This window comes from Vanellus vanellus, assembly GCF_965231255.1.
Source record: "Vanellus vanellus genome assembly, chromosome: 10".
Classification (NCBI taxonomy): Eukaryota; Metazoa; Chordata; class Aves; order Charadriiformes; family Charadriidae; genus Vanellus; species Vanellus vanellus.
The window spans coordinates 12,849,998-12,866,198 of NC_138915.1; the positions used below are offsets into that span (position 1 = coordinate 12,849,998).

General features: G+C 39.2%; 1 protein-coding gene across 1 annotated transcript in view; it reads right to left on the reverse strand.

Annotated features, from left to right (window-relative positions):
• CENPI (centromere protein I) overlaps positions 1 to 16,201 on the reverse strand; it is a gene marked incomplete at its 3' end in the record, with an annotated part of 39,223 nt that overhangs the window by 19,325 nt on the left and 3,697 nt on the right. Inside the window, exons 5-20 of the mRNA XM_082488452.1 lie at positions 15,561 to 15,609; positions 15,201 to 15,247; positions 14,421 to 14,510; positions 12,778 to 12,906; positions 12,354 to 12,515; positions 11,972 to 12,092; positions 11,676 to 11,767; positions 11,232 to 11,349; positions 11,069 to 11,133; positions 10,499 to 10,596; positions 9,957 to 10,092; positions 7,776 to 7,900; positions 6,637 to 6,685; positions 6,247 to 6,480; positions 4,565 to 4,606; positions 3,633 to 3,758 (exon numbers count right to left, since the gene is read on the reverse strand). Coding sequence (XP_082344578.1) covers positions 3,633 to 3,758; positions 4,565 to 4,606; positions 6,247 to 6,480; positions 6,637 to 6,685; positions 7,776 to 7,900; positions 9,957 to 10,092; positions 10,499 to 10,596; positions 11,069 to 11,133; positions 11,232 to 11,349; positions 11,676 to 11,767; positions 11,972 to 12,092; positions 12,354 to 12,515; positions 12,778 to 12,906; positions 14,421 to 14,510; positions 15,201 to 15,247; positions 15,561 to 15,609 — 1,683 coding nt within the window. The remainder of the gene's footprint in view (positions 1 to 3,632; positions 3,759 to 4,564; positions 4,607 to 6,246; positions 6,481 to 6,636; positions 6,686 to 7,775; positions 7,901 to 9,956; positions 10,093 to 10,498; positions 10,597 to 11,068; positions 11,134 to 11,231; positions 11,350 to 11,675; positions 11,768 to 11,971; positions 12,093 to 12,353; positions 12,516 to 12,777; positions 12,907 to 14,420; positions 14,511 to 15,200; positions 15,248 to 15,560; positions 15,610 to 16,201) is intronic.

Genomic DNA, 16,201 nt, shown 5'->3' on the forward strand with positions numbered 1-16,201 from the left:
GGGCAACACAGCCTGATGCATAAAAACACACAAATGAGTCTATCCCCACAAAATATAATCCTGATTAAGAGAAACACAAAGCAAACATGGCTTCAGAAAAAGAATTCAGCTTAACTCTAGCCCGAGGCATCTGCATTTTCAGATGCATAATGCTCAGGCCAATGTGTCTGACAGGGGAGGGGTTAACGGCTTTGGTTCTGTGAACAGTGGACCAGATGTTCAGCTGGTGCAACTCAACACAGACCCATTAGAAATTAGTGGAGCTATGCCTGCTTACCCCAGACAGGATTCTGGCCCTGTACTTTGAAATCCTATCTAATACCCTCTCAAAGGTTTTTTTTTTTTCCTAAAGGGCAAGGCTTCACTTTTTGGAAGCAGCTAAACAGGCTATTAGAAAAGCTGCAGAATGTGGTTAAGCTGAAATGACCACTGCCCTAGCCTGCTTGTCATATTACAAAACCCCGAAATCAAAAGCACATAGAAGCCTCCCAAGAAGGGAGGCCAGACAGGAACCAGAACAAGTCATCAACTTTTACTCACAGGGAGACAGGACACAAACCAGCATTTCCCGAGATCAACTGATACTAGAAATTTGGACCTTGAAATAGCATCCTCTAGAAAGAAAAAACACACTCAAGAGCAGACCCAAGTGACATGAAAGCATGCACTTCCTTTTTAGTGAACCGTGTTGGATACAGTCCCCTCAGAGGGAGGTTGCTGGTTGACATGAATGTGAGCCTTAAGTGAACTTTTCGTCCTGCATTGTTCTTGTCAAATAGTACCACAAAACAATTGTTTCTGCTACAGTTTCATAGTGCATACATACAGGTGGCACCTTACAACAGGCAGAAATAGGCACTAGAGGTAAGTCACTGATTTGTCACCTACCAGGAAACGGATGGGTCTTGACTGTCTCCATTTTAGTCCTCAGAGCAGATGCTGTGGTCAGCCAAGTCTTTGAGCACATGCTTGTAATAGAAAATGGTCTACAAAATTTACCATGGTGATCAGACCATAAAGAGTGAGCAGGGTGGTGGGGAGGGGAAAGGAAGAGGTACAGCAGCACATCCCTCCTTAAAAGGGCTATTCTTTGTCCAAGTGGAATGTCAGTAAAGTCAGATATTTAGAGAAAAAATAAAAAATGTCCAGATGTGAAAGATGATAAGAACTACCAAGGTGTACAAAGAGGCTAAAAGTCATCTCAAGTGCCCAGTAATACTAGGCACATCATTACTGCAAGGAAACGATTTTAAACAGCCATCTTGACCCACAAAGCTGACGGTAAAGGAAAGTGATCTGCCCTGTTACTTTATTTCTGTACCTCTAAGTGCCCAGCCTGTGCACCTGAATGACAAAATTGTACACAATTTGTTTAAAGACTTTTGTAACACAGGGCATAGTAAAAGACCTGTGATGCTGCAACAACAGTCTTCCATAACATAGTTCTGTGTTTTCTCAGCCAATCACCAACTTCAAGGAAAAACCTATCTCAGGGACCAATAACTATACAACATTCAGTATATCCTCAAGGACTCTGCTATAAACCTCTAAATATATTTACATACTTCATACACACTCTTAAGAATCTATACACCTTTCACAACTGAAATGAAGCCTCTGGCAGCACCTTCCAGTGTGACAGGAATGCTACAGAGCTCTGCTCTTTCCACTTAAACTCTAAAACAGCACCAGGTAACATGAAGTCTGTCTTCCTGGGTAGAACTTAATGCTTCTTTGAGAGTTCTGTATTTGCTCCTTTCCCCACTGAATGAGCCTGCCATACACAGATCTATAACTGGGTCCAGGTCTTCATCTCAAGTTTTCCTTGGACTGTCAATCCCTCCAGCCTTATTCCTATGCAGAATCCCAGTGCAGCAATACAGAAGTACAAGTCTGGTCAACATCTGAAGACAATTGTATGGTGTGAGGACAAAAGCTAAGGATTAAGCTGTCTTTAAGGAATGCAGTACACAGTCTTTCCAGCGCAAGTGCTAGCATTTCCAACACCTTTCTGAAGGTAGTTTCATAGAAAAATTATAAAAACAACTATGGAGCTACAGAGGGTAGCCCTCCTTGGGTCCTCATCTGAAACCTTTAAGAAGTCTAACAAACAACAAGCAACATCATGACAGGGATTGCCAGCCAGTGGTGTTGGGATAGTCCTCAGCCAATAAGCTGAGCTGCTCCAAAACAACAGTACCACCCTTTAAAGGGGATAACTAGTTATATGTTAGGGCCACATCTTGAAACATATCCACTTGGAAGAATTTGAAGTTTGCGGAGTTTCCCCGTTGAGAAAATGCAATCAGGATTTTTGAAGATCTGCTTCTTTTGACAGAAATTAGCAAGCAGCACTTATCCTAGCTGGCATAAAACAGCCAGATGAGAAAGGACAATACTGTAGTCTGATCAGATCTCTCTGCAAATCTCTCTCTTTCAAAGTCTCTAGTGAAAGATTTTTCTTATTCTCTAGAGACAATATATGTACACATATAAATAAATATACACATATACATATTAACCAGATCATCTATTTGAGCTGAGAAGCACGGTACTTAACCTAGAGCCAGTCTGATTTTGACAGGATGAAGAAACAAGACACACCCTTAGTGGCTCTGGAGTCACTCTCAAGACCGATTCTGTTACTGGATCACAGACTCAGTACAGATTCACAATGCAAAATTCAGTATACTCTGACCCATCTGTCAAGTGGTTATAACCTAGTTTTACAGCAGTGAAAAAGTTCACTTGAATTTGAGACTTGAATCCAGCTTCTCCCAATTTCTAATCAGTGTTAAAATGAAACAGGAGAAGATACATTTTGTAGCAGAGTTCCTTCAAAATGGCATGTTGGAAACATTTTACAGAATATAAATTATATATATGTACATGTATAATATACAACACATACAGACCTAAAGACACCAAAAGGAAAACTACATTTGCACTTATCAATAGAAAATGGTGAGCTGCCGGCAACATTGTTCAAGTGCTCAGATCATCAATAAACCATCAACTGAGCACTACATTTTCCAGCTGCATTAGAAGAACATTATAAGCAATGTTAGCAAAAAGTCTCTTTTGGAAGATTCATAATGAAGTTCAGGAAGGTCAGTTTGGTCAGCCTCTGAAAAGCCGGTACATACACGGTACAACAGGGAATTGGAAAACTCATAGTGCTCCAGTCCAGTACATGTATGGTATCCCCGAAAGGCTGATTAAATTGTTTCTCATCACCTACTGTTGAGGAAGGCAAAGCAGGTCAGGGATTAACATTACTTATAAATGAAGCAGCACTGCTCATTGTAGTTTTGAGATGGGAAATATTTGTTTCTCAATCAAAGCAGATACTCCAACAGAGAAGAACGAGGATGATACATAACATATGCACTCAGCACCTTCAGACCAGAGAAGTTCAGCAGGGACAAGAGGGGGTTCAGTGTTAGTGAACCAAGCCAGCCTAAGGGTTCCTTCCCTGTCTTCACTTTCCTAAAATAGATGGCAGTAAGAAAGTGCTCTGTAATTGCTCTGTTTCTCTCCTCTGATGAAGGAAGACTTAGTGACACAGTCCATTATATTCTGCTTTCCTGTTCCAGAAGATAAGAAGGCTCCAGCGGGTCTCAGGGTCACACTTGCACATTCCCCGTTTTACTGTGAGAGGCCCGGGAAACACGATTGATGCTGCTTTCAATAAAGACCTTCAGGCCCTTTAAACCCTGTGCATAGAGATATTCCAGATACCAGTTCCACTTCTTTCCCTATAAAAACAGAAAGAATAGTCAGGTGTGCAGGACATAGCTTTGTCTCTTTCTTAGGCCAATCTGAGAAGGTCTGCAAATACCACCTTCCACAGTTTGACAACATCCATCCTAGACTGCAAACACCCACAGGTATACAGGGCCAAGTCCTGTTCCCAAATGCCAAAACTTTTCACTTTGGCATTACACATTCATCACTTGAACATGACAAACCACAGTGTTTGGTTTTTTTTAATACTGAAGATGTTTATAAATTCCAGTTCTAAGAACAAAGTCTATTGGATCAGTAGTGAAGATGTCAGGAACCAAATGAAAATGAATGTTAAATCCTTCCTTCCATCACTAATGGCGATTCCTCTATACATAAAAGGAAACAAACTGCCACCATACTTGCTCAGTGGAGGATTCCTGTTCAAAGCTGTAACAAAGCTACACATCCATCTCAGAAATATATTAAGTTCATTGATAATAGCAAATCTGCTTCAAGTACACAAAAAAATATAACTTTTTCTGGAGCCTGCAGAGAACAATAAACAGCCTTGTTCTTATACTGCACTGATTTGTGGAGGAAATATACGAAAATATCAGACCATTATCCACAGATGGCCACATACATAACTTCTCAGATGTCGATGCCCTTGTGTTTGGCCCTGTTAAGAGATTGAACTGAAGTCTACAGCTGGAACTTTCCCCTTCCAAAAATTTTATAGAACATTTGTGAAATTGATTCATATTATCAACTCATCTTCTTCTACATAGCTGCTGAAAATTGCCTGTTTTCACTTCACTAAACCAGGAAGTCTTACCTTAATTAAACTGAAGTTGAAGGTGCTATCATCTGGCCAAGCCTTAAGGAGAGGGAATAAAAACAATATCAAGTCAGATAAAAAGGATGTCCAGAGTTGTTTGGCCTCTGCTTAGTCCACTCCTAAATCAGGAATTTCAGGTGTGCAAATAAATTCAGAGATTTTTAATCATGCTTCAGAATGGGCTTCCAGCATCATAGCATGTCCACAAGTGGCAAGGTAAGACCCTCTTGTGGAGGCCCTCTTGCCTTGTGCTGCAGCATTACTGGATACCTATAAATAGTCTCTGTTGTTATCTTTAACTATTGTCTCTCTACAGTGTAAGAGCTACCCTTTCAAAATATTAGACAGGTAATTCCCAAAAATAAGAAAGAGCAAGAGGAGAGAACCTACTGACATTTAGGTTATTGCTTGCATTCTCTGAGTGTGCTGCAGAGCAGTGCCCTCTGGTGCTCAGCACTGAAGCGTTTAAGACAAAAATGACACTGCAGCTAAATATTTTTTCTTAAGACACATCTGTAATAGCTGCTAAGCAAAATCTCTTTCTTGTTCTGCAGCAGAAAAAAGGCAAAAATTCTCCATGAGAAGATTTTGTGTTGGGTTTTTTTTTGTTGGTTTTGTTTTGGGTTTTTGTAGCTTTTGTAATTAAAAAAAACCAAACAAACAAACAAAGAAGAATCAGGAAGCCTCAGAATGGAAAGGATCTAGAGAAGAGATATGAAAAATCAATCCTGCAACATCAGGAGAAAGACCAAGAAAGAGAAGTTTGTATACAACAAAAATAAAATAGCCTCCTCTGGCAAAGACAAAACTTGAGTTTAGTCAGCAGTAAGAGACAAACTACCTAGATTCAGGACACTGAGTATATAAAGAAAGGCAAATTTGTGTAGTGTTCCTAACCAGTGTTCTTTGCTTCAACTTTAACCTCAGGTTTCCCTTGCTTCATTCCAGGAGCCACACCTACACATGCCTTCAGTCTGCCAGCAATCCTCACAACAAAACAGCATCTTTGTGTACCCCTTGGACAGCCTACAAAACCTGATTTCTCAGAGCAGCATGCACATCTCGGAACAATCAACTCTGGCAAGCTGCTCATTCCACTATTCAGTAGCTGCATTGAACACGTGATGGCAGCCAGAATTCAGGAAAACTACTAGCAAAACTCATATCAGACCATACAAGACAGCACCATATTATCTTACTTCTGTATTTGAAGGAGCTACTTGTATTTCTTTTTCAATAAGCCATTCTCAAAGACTACTGCAAGAGCCAGAAAGCACCGCTAAGAGTTCTACTGTGCGCACCTGTATACAATTTAACTACGCATTTCTTGACTTTCTGAAGTTTAAATGTTTAGGTCACACTCCGTGTTTTGTGAGGCAGGATGCACTATTGGGAAGCTTTTACTGAATAAGTAATTTGTTTCGTTATTTAGCTATTTTAGTTCCATCCTCAAAATGATCATAAGCACAAATTCACATCTAAAATTGTTACATTCATGCTTTCATATCATGGAAACAAAGACTATTCAAATTGTGCCACTGATCTGACACAAACACAGAATGCCATACCAGCTTTTGAAAGCTCAGCTGACTCCACAAGTCAGCCTGTCCACTGAGAAACTGTCAAGACAGACCATCTGGTACTGTGGTAAAAGCCCAAATGTTGGCCTACACCATTACCTGCTGCAGGAAGAGGACAGCATAGCCCATCATGGCTGGGTGGTTAACAATGTTAAAGCTGGTTTTGAATTCCTGCACTGCCGTTTTCTTCAGCAGTTCATCATCCATACGAAGACCCTGAGGGTGAATATCCTTCTGGAATACACTAGATGTCCACAGACAACCCACCATAGCTGTTATGTACTGGTTGTACTCTTGGTATGTCTGGCTGCTAAACTTGAACTGCCGTATTTCCTGAGGGACAAGAAAACAAATCAATAAATAACATCCTCAAAACAGTTCTGTCCTCCCTCCAGTCCTTAAAAGAATGCCACTGGAATACCTCCCCTCCATTCAACTCAATTCCTTGCTAAAGTCCATTCTAGCACATAGCAGATTTGTCCACAATACCTTTTTACTCAGCTCATTTTCTTTTGCAGCCACCAAATTGGTTCGATACCTAAAAAAAAAAAAAAAAAAAAGAGTAAGTTAGGTACCTGTAAACTTTACTATGCACCAGTGTTGAAAAAAGCTGGATGAATGCATTAAGAAAGCTTATTTCCTCCACAAGAAAGATCAAACTTTACTGGTAAAAAGGAGAGACGTGAAAAAGATTTCAAAGAGACTTTATCACTTGACCTAGACCCACCCTCTCAGGCAGGGTAGGAAGACACCCAGTAATATTAATCTCTTAAATGATTAAGACATGACCGGTTTGCCTGGGACAGTCACCTTCATAAAGGCAATACTCAAGAATTGGCATACAGCCTTAAAATCGGCAGAAAAATTGCAGTGTATTTTTAAGGGAGACTTTCATTCACTAAGCAGGGAAACAGAAGCCACTGGAAGTAATGCAACTTGACATTTGTTCTATATAATAAGCACTAGCTCCTCTTATTTCCCAGAGACCATCCTGTCATGTTAATTACCCTGCAGACTCCTCAGAGAAAAAGCCACATGGAGAGCCTTGCGCCAGCTGTCAGCAATTGGCTACTCTTCTTCTCAGATGCAGCCACTGGAACTAACAAGGCCAAGAACAGCAGCCCTGTTGGTAGATTCTGCAGAGAGCTAAACAGTGCTGTCTTTGGACCTGCAGGCAGCATGAGGCAGTCCCAAATTCCCACAGAGTTCGGAGGTGGCAGAAGTGCTTCCTACTCAGCATGTTATAGAATTTGTAAGGAAAAGCTCAAGCCTAGCAGTCAAAGCACAGGAGTGAGAAGTTGTATAGTTAACTACTGATGATTCCAGCTGGCTGACTTAAGTTCTCTCAAAACAATATAGGAACTCCTTCCTTCACGTACCAAAGATATGGAACTAATACTAGGAAAGAGGTCAGAATCTTGCTATTTTGGATAACAGACTGAAAAAAAGAGAATAGAAACCACAGCTATAAAATCCTTTATCATGAAAGCTGGGCACAACTGGAACGTTGACCTTTGCCTTGCATAGTAAGAAAAGGTTGACTTCAGATTTTACACCAAAGTAATTTCATTTCCAAAAGATTGAAAGAGAAGAAAAGGAGTCCATACAGCCCACACCATTTGTAGTACCTGTACATAATGTAGCAGAGCTGATTCAAGTTGACAGAATCCATGCTGAGAAGTGCTGGGTAGAAAACTCCAGCAGGAGGCATTATCAACAAAGGCAGATTGTACTTCAGATACATGTCACAAACCTGCAGGAATGAAGCAAATCCAGGCAGGTTATTACTGTCATTAATAAACCCTGAAGCACCTAAGAGCAAAAGAGAGCACGACACTGCATTCCAGCCAGCTCCATCAATTTCACCTAGGAGGGAAGGCCAGGGTGAAGCAATTCCATTTGTTTCCTTCTCAGTATGAGACATTCATCAGTTTGTATCTCAGTCTCTGTTTCAACCATTTAGGTGTACTATATATTTTGACATGGTTACTTGCTGAGTCAAATCTACCCAGATCCCTGTAAAAAAACAAAAGCAGCTGCCATCTTTTTTTGATCTTTTAGATCATTCCAACATATATAGCTGGGATTGCACTAGACCCATCCTTGTTCCTAGCCTGGTTTGCTGACACCAGCAAGCCAAACAGAACATACATCTCTTCCAATTGGGAAATTAAATCTTCCTACTTAACCTTGCCAGAATTGCATGAACACACAATAAAGTTTTGCTCTAAAAGATGATACTGCAACAAAACATGGATTTATTCTCAGACTCATGTTTAGAATTTCAGGTTGAGTTTCAAGTGAAAAAAGACATTTTAAAATTTCTGAAGATTTAACAAGATCTTAAGCTATAATGACAGTCTTAACGTATGGATAAATAATTGAAAGCAATTTTGCTGTAACTAAACACCTCGGTCTCCCCTATAGCTTAGCCACAGTAACTATTCCCAAAGGTACGATGCATACCTTCCTGAAGGGGGCATTCTCAGAAGACTAGCGGTCCAAGAATATGCATATCTAGTTACTACAGCTCAGACCATAAACAATTAAGCTGTGACAGCCCACCATCCCAAAGATGGATACTTCTTACATTTTGTTAAATTAGGGGAAGGAATCCTAAAATGATTGTTGTGCCTAATCTCATACAGACTTTTCACTAAAGATTGTTTGCCAGACCTTCACCTTCCCTCTTGCCCTCAGTACCGCTATATCATGTAAGGTATAAGCAGATATTTGTATGCAACTGAGTTACTGGTATTTTCAAAAATCTAGATTCTTTACTTAATATCTCTGCTGCATGATTTTAGAAATCTCTAGAGTTCTGACTACAAAAGCAGAACATCAAGCAAAAATTCAAATCCTAGTTGTCTGCTAAAGCACCAATAAGCATATATCAAAAGGTGCATGATTCTCTGTATCTTCCTGTAATATAAGCGTTTACTCATTTTAAACACACTGCCTTATGCAAATGTTTTTTCCCATTAGTTTTGTGCATTTTTAACAGATGTTTTAGTTACAAGTAGATCCCAGAACTATAATTGTTTTTTTTTAACTCTTCACAATTTTATCCAAATTGTAGGAGGAACAGCATGGCTGGAGTTCACATGGCAGTAGGCACATCTACAGAGAGGATCACAGAATTTTCAGAGTTGGAAGGGACCTCTAGAGATCATCTAGTCCAACTCCCCTGCTAAAGCAGGATTGCCCAGACCACATTACTCAGGACTGCATCCAGGCGGGTCTGGAAAATCTCCAGAGAAGGGGACTCCACAACCTCCCTGGGCAGCCTGTGCCAGTGCTCTGTCACCCTCACCGTAAAGAAGTTTTTCCGTGTGTTTGAACGGAATTTCCTGTGTTCTATGCAAGCAAGCTAGAGAAAAGGTTTAAATCTATTTGATGCTGCTTAGTTTGTCTACAGGACAAATTGGGGAAAAAACCTTCATTTTAATGGAACATTTAAGAAAAACATCAGGATATACTATTTGTAATTGAACTGACCGTTGTTCTTTTCTATAAGTTAGCATTAAAAAAGCTTTTTATGCTGTATTGTTACTTCCCCTTCCACAGTTCACTTAAGTTCACTTAAGAGCAACCATTTTCTAGCAGCATATTTAGTTCTGCATATGGATGCAACAGCAGCAGCTACTACCCCTAGATCTACCACATATTCGGAACATTCTTGCATTTAATCACAAAGTTATGTAAACTATAATGAGGAAAGTGTTTTCATGCTCTAGCTTAAAAAAAAAAAAAATGCAAACAGTCTTAGAGTATGGGATTTTGAAAGCTGAGATGAATGGGATACATACGGTCTCATAGAAATCCAGGATGAAGTACAGCAAGAAAGTAGGATTGTTTTCCAAACGCAATGCAACAGTAGAGATCCATCCAACAAAGTGGATCAGTTCAGCCACCACGTTCACTAGTCCAGAAAGGGTGGTATTCCTGCAGCAATGCCATGATGCAACATTAGTATATATACACTTCTTCGCAAACAGTAAAAAGGTAAAGTGGTAAAAAAGGAATTGAAGTTTATCCTCCTGACCCACCAACCATTCAGCAACATGCATTTGGTCTTCAATATACCCAGTAACATACTGTTACCAGGATTATTGCAAACATGACCCAGCTGTCAGTGTCACAAGGATTTTGACTTCTTGACAATTCAATTTTCAGTGTCAATAGAAATATTTTTAAAGCGAATGAACAGGATTGACAAAGTAGCTTACAACAGAGGAGAAACATTACATCATTATTAACCTTCTAGTTGGTCTTTATGCTAGGTAACGGGGCTAGAATATATATCTAAATGCACAGAACACTGTATTGCATTTATTTCAGAAAAACTTACAAAGAATTGACTTGAGAGTCAGACTCTGAATCCAAATGAATCACATGCCAATTTAACCAGTTCTGCAACAGCTCTTTCAGGCTCTCAAGAACACTGCACTGCAACAGGCAAAAAGAAAACAGGTTGATGACAATTTACATAAGTGAAGAATGCTAAACAAAAAATGTCATGAGTATTGACATATGCAAGGCAAGATATTAAGAGCTTCTCAGGACTGTCAAAAGCAGCGAAATAATTGCATGTCCCATTGAACTGAATGTATGTCTTACACAGCTTTTCCTGGAGAATGTGAGTTTCACATACCAAGTTAAAATTGCAATAAAATAAACTAACTATTGTCTTGTTACTATCAGGTTTTTTTCTATTTCCAATGCCCCAGTTTAATTCCAGTCAAAAAAGAAACTATCTTAAAGGCACCCAAATTCCCAAAGAAGTTGTGTTGTAAGTAATATTTGGGCACAGACTTCCCCAAAACAAGTCCCCTGTACAATCCCTCAGACTTCTACACCTGACACAAGGGCAGAGAGCAGTATCAACTACAAGTAAAGTCACTGTACTCACTTAAATTACCTTAAAGTAAAGGGACGATGTGAAGAAGAGCTGTGCCAGGGGATCATAGAGATGTGACTTTATTTCTGAAACAAATGTGAAAGCAGCATGATATATGTGCACACATTCTATCCCCCAAAATCAGACACTGTCCAGCCTCACCCAAGGGATCTGCAACACATACCAGAGGGGCTGCTGAGGGGGATCCAACTCACAAGTCTGAGGACTTGTGATTGGCAGCAGAAGCCATCCCAGAGAGGAAGGCTCTTATACAGGAACTCTTCACAGGAAGAAAATCCCTCCTACGAAGCAGAAGATGAACATTCAAAAACTCATCTCATATGCCTGCACCATGCTCGCTTCAAACTGAAGAAAGAGGCTTACACCTCCTTCTTGCCGTACAATTCACCAGGACATTTAAATTATCATTCTCAAAGGTCATTCTCAAATTATCTTCCCTGCAGAAAGCAAGGCCATCTCCAGAATATTAACTCACTAGAGGAGTATGTATTTTTATTACTTGAGACACTGTTACTTCTCAGAGATACTACAGGAAGTAGGTAAGTCCCAAAAGCACTTTAAGGGAAGACTTCGTGAAACCCTTGGCTCCCACAAAACAGGCATTTACCTGCAAGAAACACTCTGTCTTGTAGATGGTTTCCAGGAAGTCCTTGAATTCTTCTTCATATAGGTTATTATCAGCCACACACCAGGTGCATTCTAAACAGCACAGAATACTGTATTTGAATATGAGCACAGCAAGAATAAGCACAATCAGAAAAAAAAAAATTCTCCTCCAGTAGTTGTTTTAATGCTATGTGATTAATCACTGCAAAACTGAATAGCAAAGTACCACTATTGAAAGGTGAAAAGCCTCAGACATACTTTACCTCCCTACCATGCAAGGTAATATTAAGCTCCTACCTTCCTGAAGAGTCTGGCCCATCCAATAGTAGAGCCTCAGGTAAACAGATTCATCTTTGATGCAATTCATGTAGTGAAGCAATAAAGGGTTTGTTAGCACTGAACCCATCTGGGAAGGAAACTGCAAGAGAAATCATGAAAAACAATTATTCAGTATTTACATTAGCAAATTGCCAAAGAATCTCATTCTATCAGAGTTGTCTAATCATTTTACCAGCAACAAGACCATCTCCAGGACTCATTCATCACTTTCAGGTAGGACTAGATGCTCTGTCAGAACTAGGTAGCCCACACACTATTCATATATAAACAGAGCATACAGGAATATCCTTTGATCTCTCAAAACATTCAGTGAGCTTACCGAGACCTCCCTGAAACTCACCTCTAGATGGTGGATATTTTGTAGGAGCTGAGAAAAGGTCTGCAGCTGCTCCACTGGAAAAGGCTCATTCGTCCTATACAAATCACAGTTCTTTTCTCTGACCTCATCTAAACTATTTCTGTTTGTACTGCTTGCAGGTATAATCAATTGTGTATTCCATTTCTGTAGAAAAGAAACACAAATGAATAGCAATCTCCCATTTTCCAATGCAATCAAGTGCACTTGTGACCAGTGTTCCCATACAGACCCTGTTTTGCAAAAAAAGGTATCCAGACTTTCATTATAATGGGAATGTTGCATTTCTATATAGCTATTCCACCTTTCCCAGTGCTGAAATACAGCCTGACTCCCATTATTTGCCAATATTCATACTGAAAACAGCTGTTTGGCACTGTCTAGGGTCTACCTTAGGCCCACCACCTACCCTTTTTCTGGACTGAGGTTGAGCTGTGCCTAAACCCAGCAGCCGGAATACTTGAGAGCTTTCCTGGTTTCTTCGCCTAACTGTGTTGATTGCTGCTTTCCACAGGCCCTCTGAATTCTTGAAGTAAGTCTGAAAACATAAATCAGATATCCATGCAAGAAGCCAAACTAAGACAAAGTGACAAAAGATCAGTTTCTATCCGGACAAGTGTCACCACAGTGATGTATATACACTCAACTCTGCTTGACAGACCAAGAGGCTAGATTTGCACAGCACAGAACTCTCATCATTCCTCTGTTTCATTAGCTTTTGACTATAGTTCAACAGTTATGCTTTTATTTCCTTCTGAAAGGACGTCCCCTTTTACAGAAGGGATCTCCAACACTTCTGACTTATAATTCTTATTCAGATAAATCATCAATTCATAGATTAAAACTCTACTATACATTAAAGTAAAACATGACCAAGGTATGCTTATGCAAGTTACAAAGGAAAGCTTCCCGACTTCAGCATCGGTGATATCTGCCAAACAGAACAATTCAACGAGTAATCGAATTCTCAAATTAATGTAGATACTACAGCTAAAAAGAAAACCAGAAAAATTAACCCAACAACTTTGCACAAAACTTATTTTTTGTCACTTCAATTGCAATCAGTCTTTAAATCCTAATCCAGTGCCAAACCATCACAAAAGTATTCAGATTGGTTTGGGCCTAGGTAATCAAGCTTTTATTATGCAAATTAACACAGTGTTTTCATAAAAGCAGCTGAAGAGGTATTGGGGTTTTAGTTGCTAGATATTTGCTTCACTTCTGTGCATGCCAAAAAGTGTAAAGAGATGACTGTGCAGGATTATGCAAAGTGTAAGTTTAGAGAGCAATGTAAGTATACAAGCAGATTGAAATAAAACAAATTTTCTTTTACAGGAATTAAGTTGTATGTATTAATTAAATGTATCTTCAAAAAAAAAAGAACAAAACCACCAAAACCACACACACACTACAAACCCTAAGTCTATCCCATTGAAGTACCAAAAGAAAATTTGTTGCAGAGTTTACATCTCACCTGCTGCTACTTTCTGTTATATATTAGTATTGGCTACATATATTCTACTTGGTCAAAGGGATAAGCATACCTATAGGCTTCTCTAAACACAGAGTCATATTTTTTGCCGCTACCTTGAGCGTCTGGCAAATCAGCTTACCGCATTTTTTTCCACTTTTTTTCCCCTCTTTTCTGTGACATAGTTTCCAAATGGGAAGTTAGTTACTGACTTCCACTGTTATTTGTACTTGAGCAAGTCAGCAATTTGGACAATGCCTTGTACAAATAAGACAGTTTGTTTCCTGAAGAACTTAACTTTGTGCAAAACAAGTCAAAACCATCAAGAACACCAAAAGGAGGATTAAAGTCATCCTCAAAAGGATGAAGGTGGATGCCATTCTATTCCAAATCATCTCATTGTGCTGAAAAGGAAACAAAACACAAGGCAAGGAATCCTCATCTACACCTGATTTTACTCAATGAAAAGAGGAAAGGGAATTAGTCTTCACCGATAAATCATGCTATAGCTTAAAAGGAAAGCTCAGTGCAAATACTGTCGTTAAGTACTGGTTCCAAATAGATAAAATGTAATTCCTTACCTTCATTTTCCCAGGAAGGGTTATGGTCACCAACTCAGGACAGTAGAGTTTGTAAAGTGATAGTAGAGCCTGCAGATGAGACTGCATTCCCTGTCAAATAGCAGAACAAGAGGAAAAACACGTGGGGTATGTTTTTAATATAGAAACTTAATACTGTATTCTAGAAGCAAAAAAAACCCAGTGATTACTAAAACCTTTTTAAAGCTACACATCACTAAGTAACCATAGATGGACAACTGAAAATTAAAGGAAGAACAGAAACTATGTCAATGAAATACCATAGGAAGGGGATCAAAGAAAGAACTTTCTGTAGTCATAACTCTAAAAAGGAACTTAATCAAAAACTATGAAAAATACAGTCTTCTACTATGTAAATGCTCCAAAAACATGTTATTATAGCTAGTTTTTCCTTACAAATAAGGGAGCAAGTCCTCTACAATCTTATATTTCTCAGTCATTTTTGATACCACTGGATAAAGAAAGACAAACAGAAAATTAAAGATGGTAATAGATAAACGAAGCCGCCCCTTACTGCAGAGATCTTACCACATCTAGCCATAAAATGTATAGCTTTGTGCATGTCATTGTGTGTGCTCACAAAACACGAATGAATATTAGGGACGCACATGTAAGATAGACAAGCTATGATGCTACAAAGACTACAGCCTACAATTCCAAGACTAACTCTGCCCTGAGACACTAGCCACTGTTTTCCATCTTGTAAGGACATTAGTCTTAAAAACTGCGGTTCAAACTCTACAAGATTTGAAATAAACTCACCATTTTTGCTTGGAGGTCAAGTAGTCTCCTAATCCGAAAAGGCTTGACTAGAAATACAGTTAAGGACATAATGGATTTAAAAACCACTGTATCGGACATTTAAGCAAAAATACAATGTAGTTTTTATTCTAGAAAATCATGGCAAAGCAAGTAGAATCAGTCTTATTTCTAGGCTAATAGATAGGTTTCCAATTCAGAAAATTTTACACAAATCAGACTGAACTACCACTGGTGCTTCCTTGCCTTAAAAACAATACATTGGCTAGTCATTCTATTAGCTCCACTGGAAGAGAAGGCAGTGCCAGCAAACAGAATAAGAAACAAAACGGTATTCCATCTCATACAATTGGATTGACTCACCACTTTCTTTCCTGGTCAGCAGGTAGAGCAGGTGGCAGACATAGGGGCACTGCAAAGAAGAGGCAGCAATGAATTATCCTGCTGCTGCAGACTACTAACCAGGATACACAGAAAGCAATGTACAGGGTTCACAAGCTAGTATTGCTTCATTTAGTTGGCTGCCTCAAGTCATCACTGTGTCCCCATTGCAGCAGAGCATACCTTACTTGCCTTAGGGAGTAGTATGTTGGGTTGTTGTTTTTTTTGGGGGGGTTATTTGTTTTTTGTTTGTTTGTTTTTTGGGGTTTTTTTGTTGTTTGTTTTTTTTTTTCATGCCACACATGTCAATTTTAAGTTTTATTTAGAAATATTATCTGCACTATGAGCAGTCCCCATAGTAATCAAGATATTCAGCATGCTTGGATCTTGGTTTTTTGGAACATGGTCTAGGTATTTCAGGAGTCAGCAGTGAAAGTACAATTACATTTTCAAAACAAAAGGCACCTTTGAATCAAAATAGTTTATTAGAGCTTCTAACTACAGTTGAGGCTGTAAGGGTCTTAAGTTTCACACAAACTCTGCTGCACTTTCCAATTGGCCCATCAGGCCTGAAAACGCTGTTTTAAATAGTAAGAACCTAAATCCAGTTTTATGAAGAGATA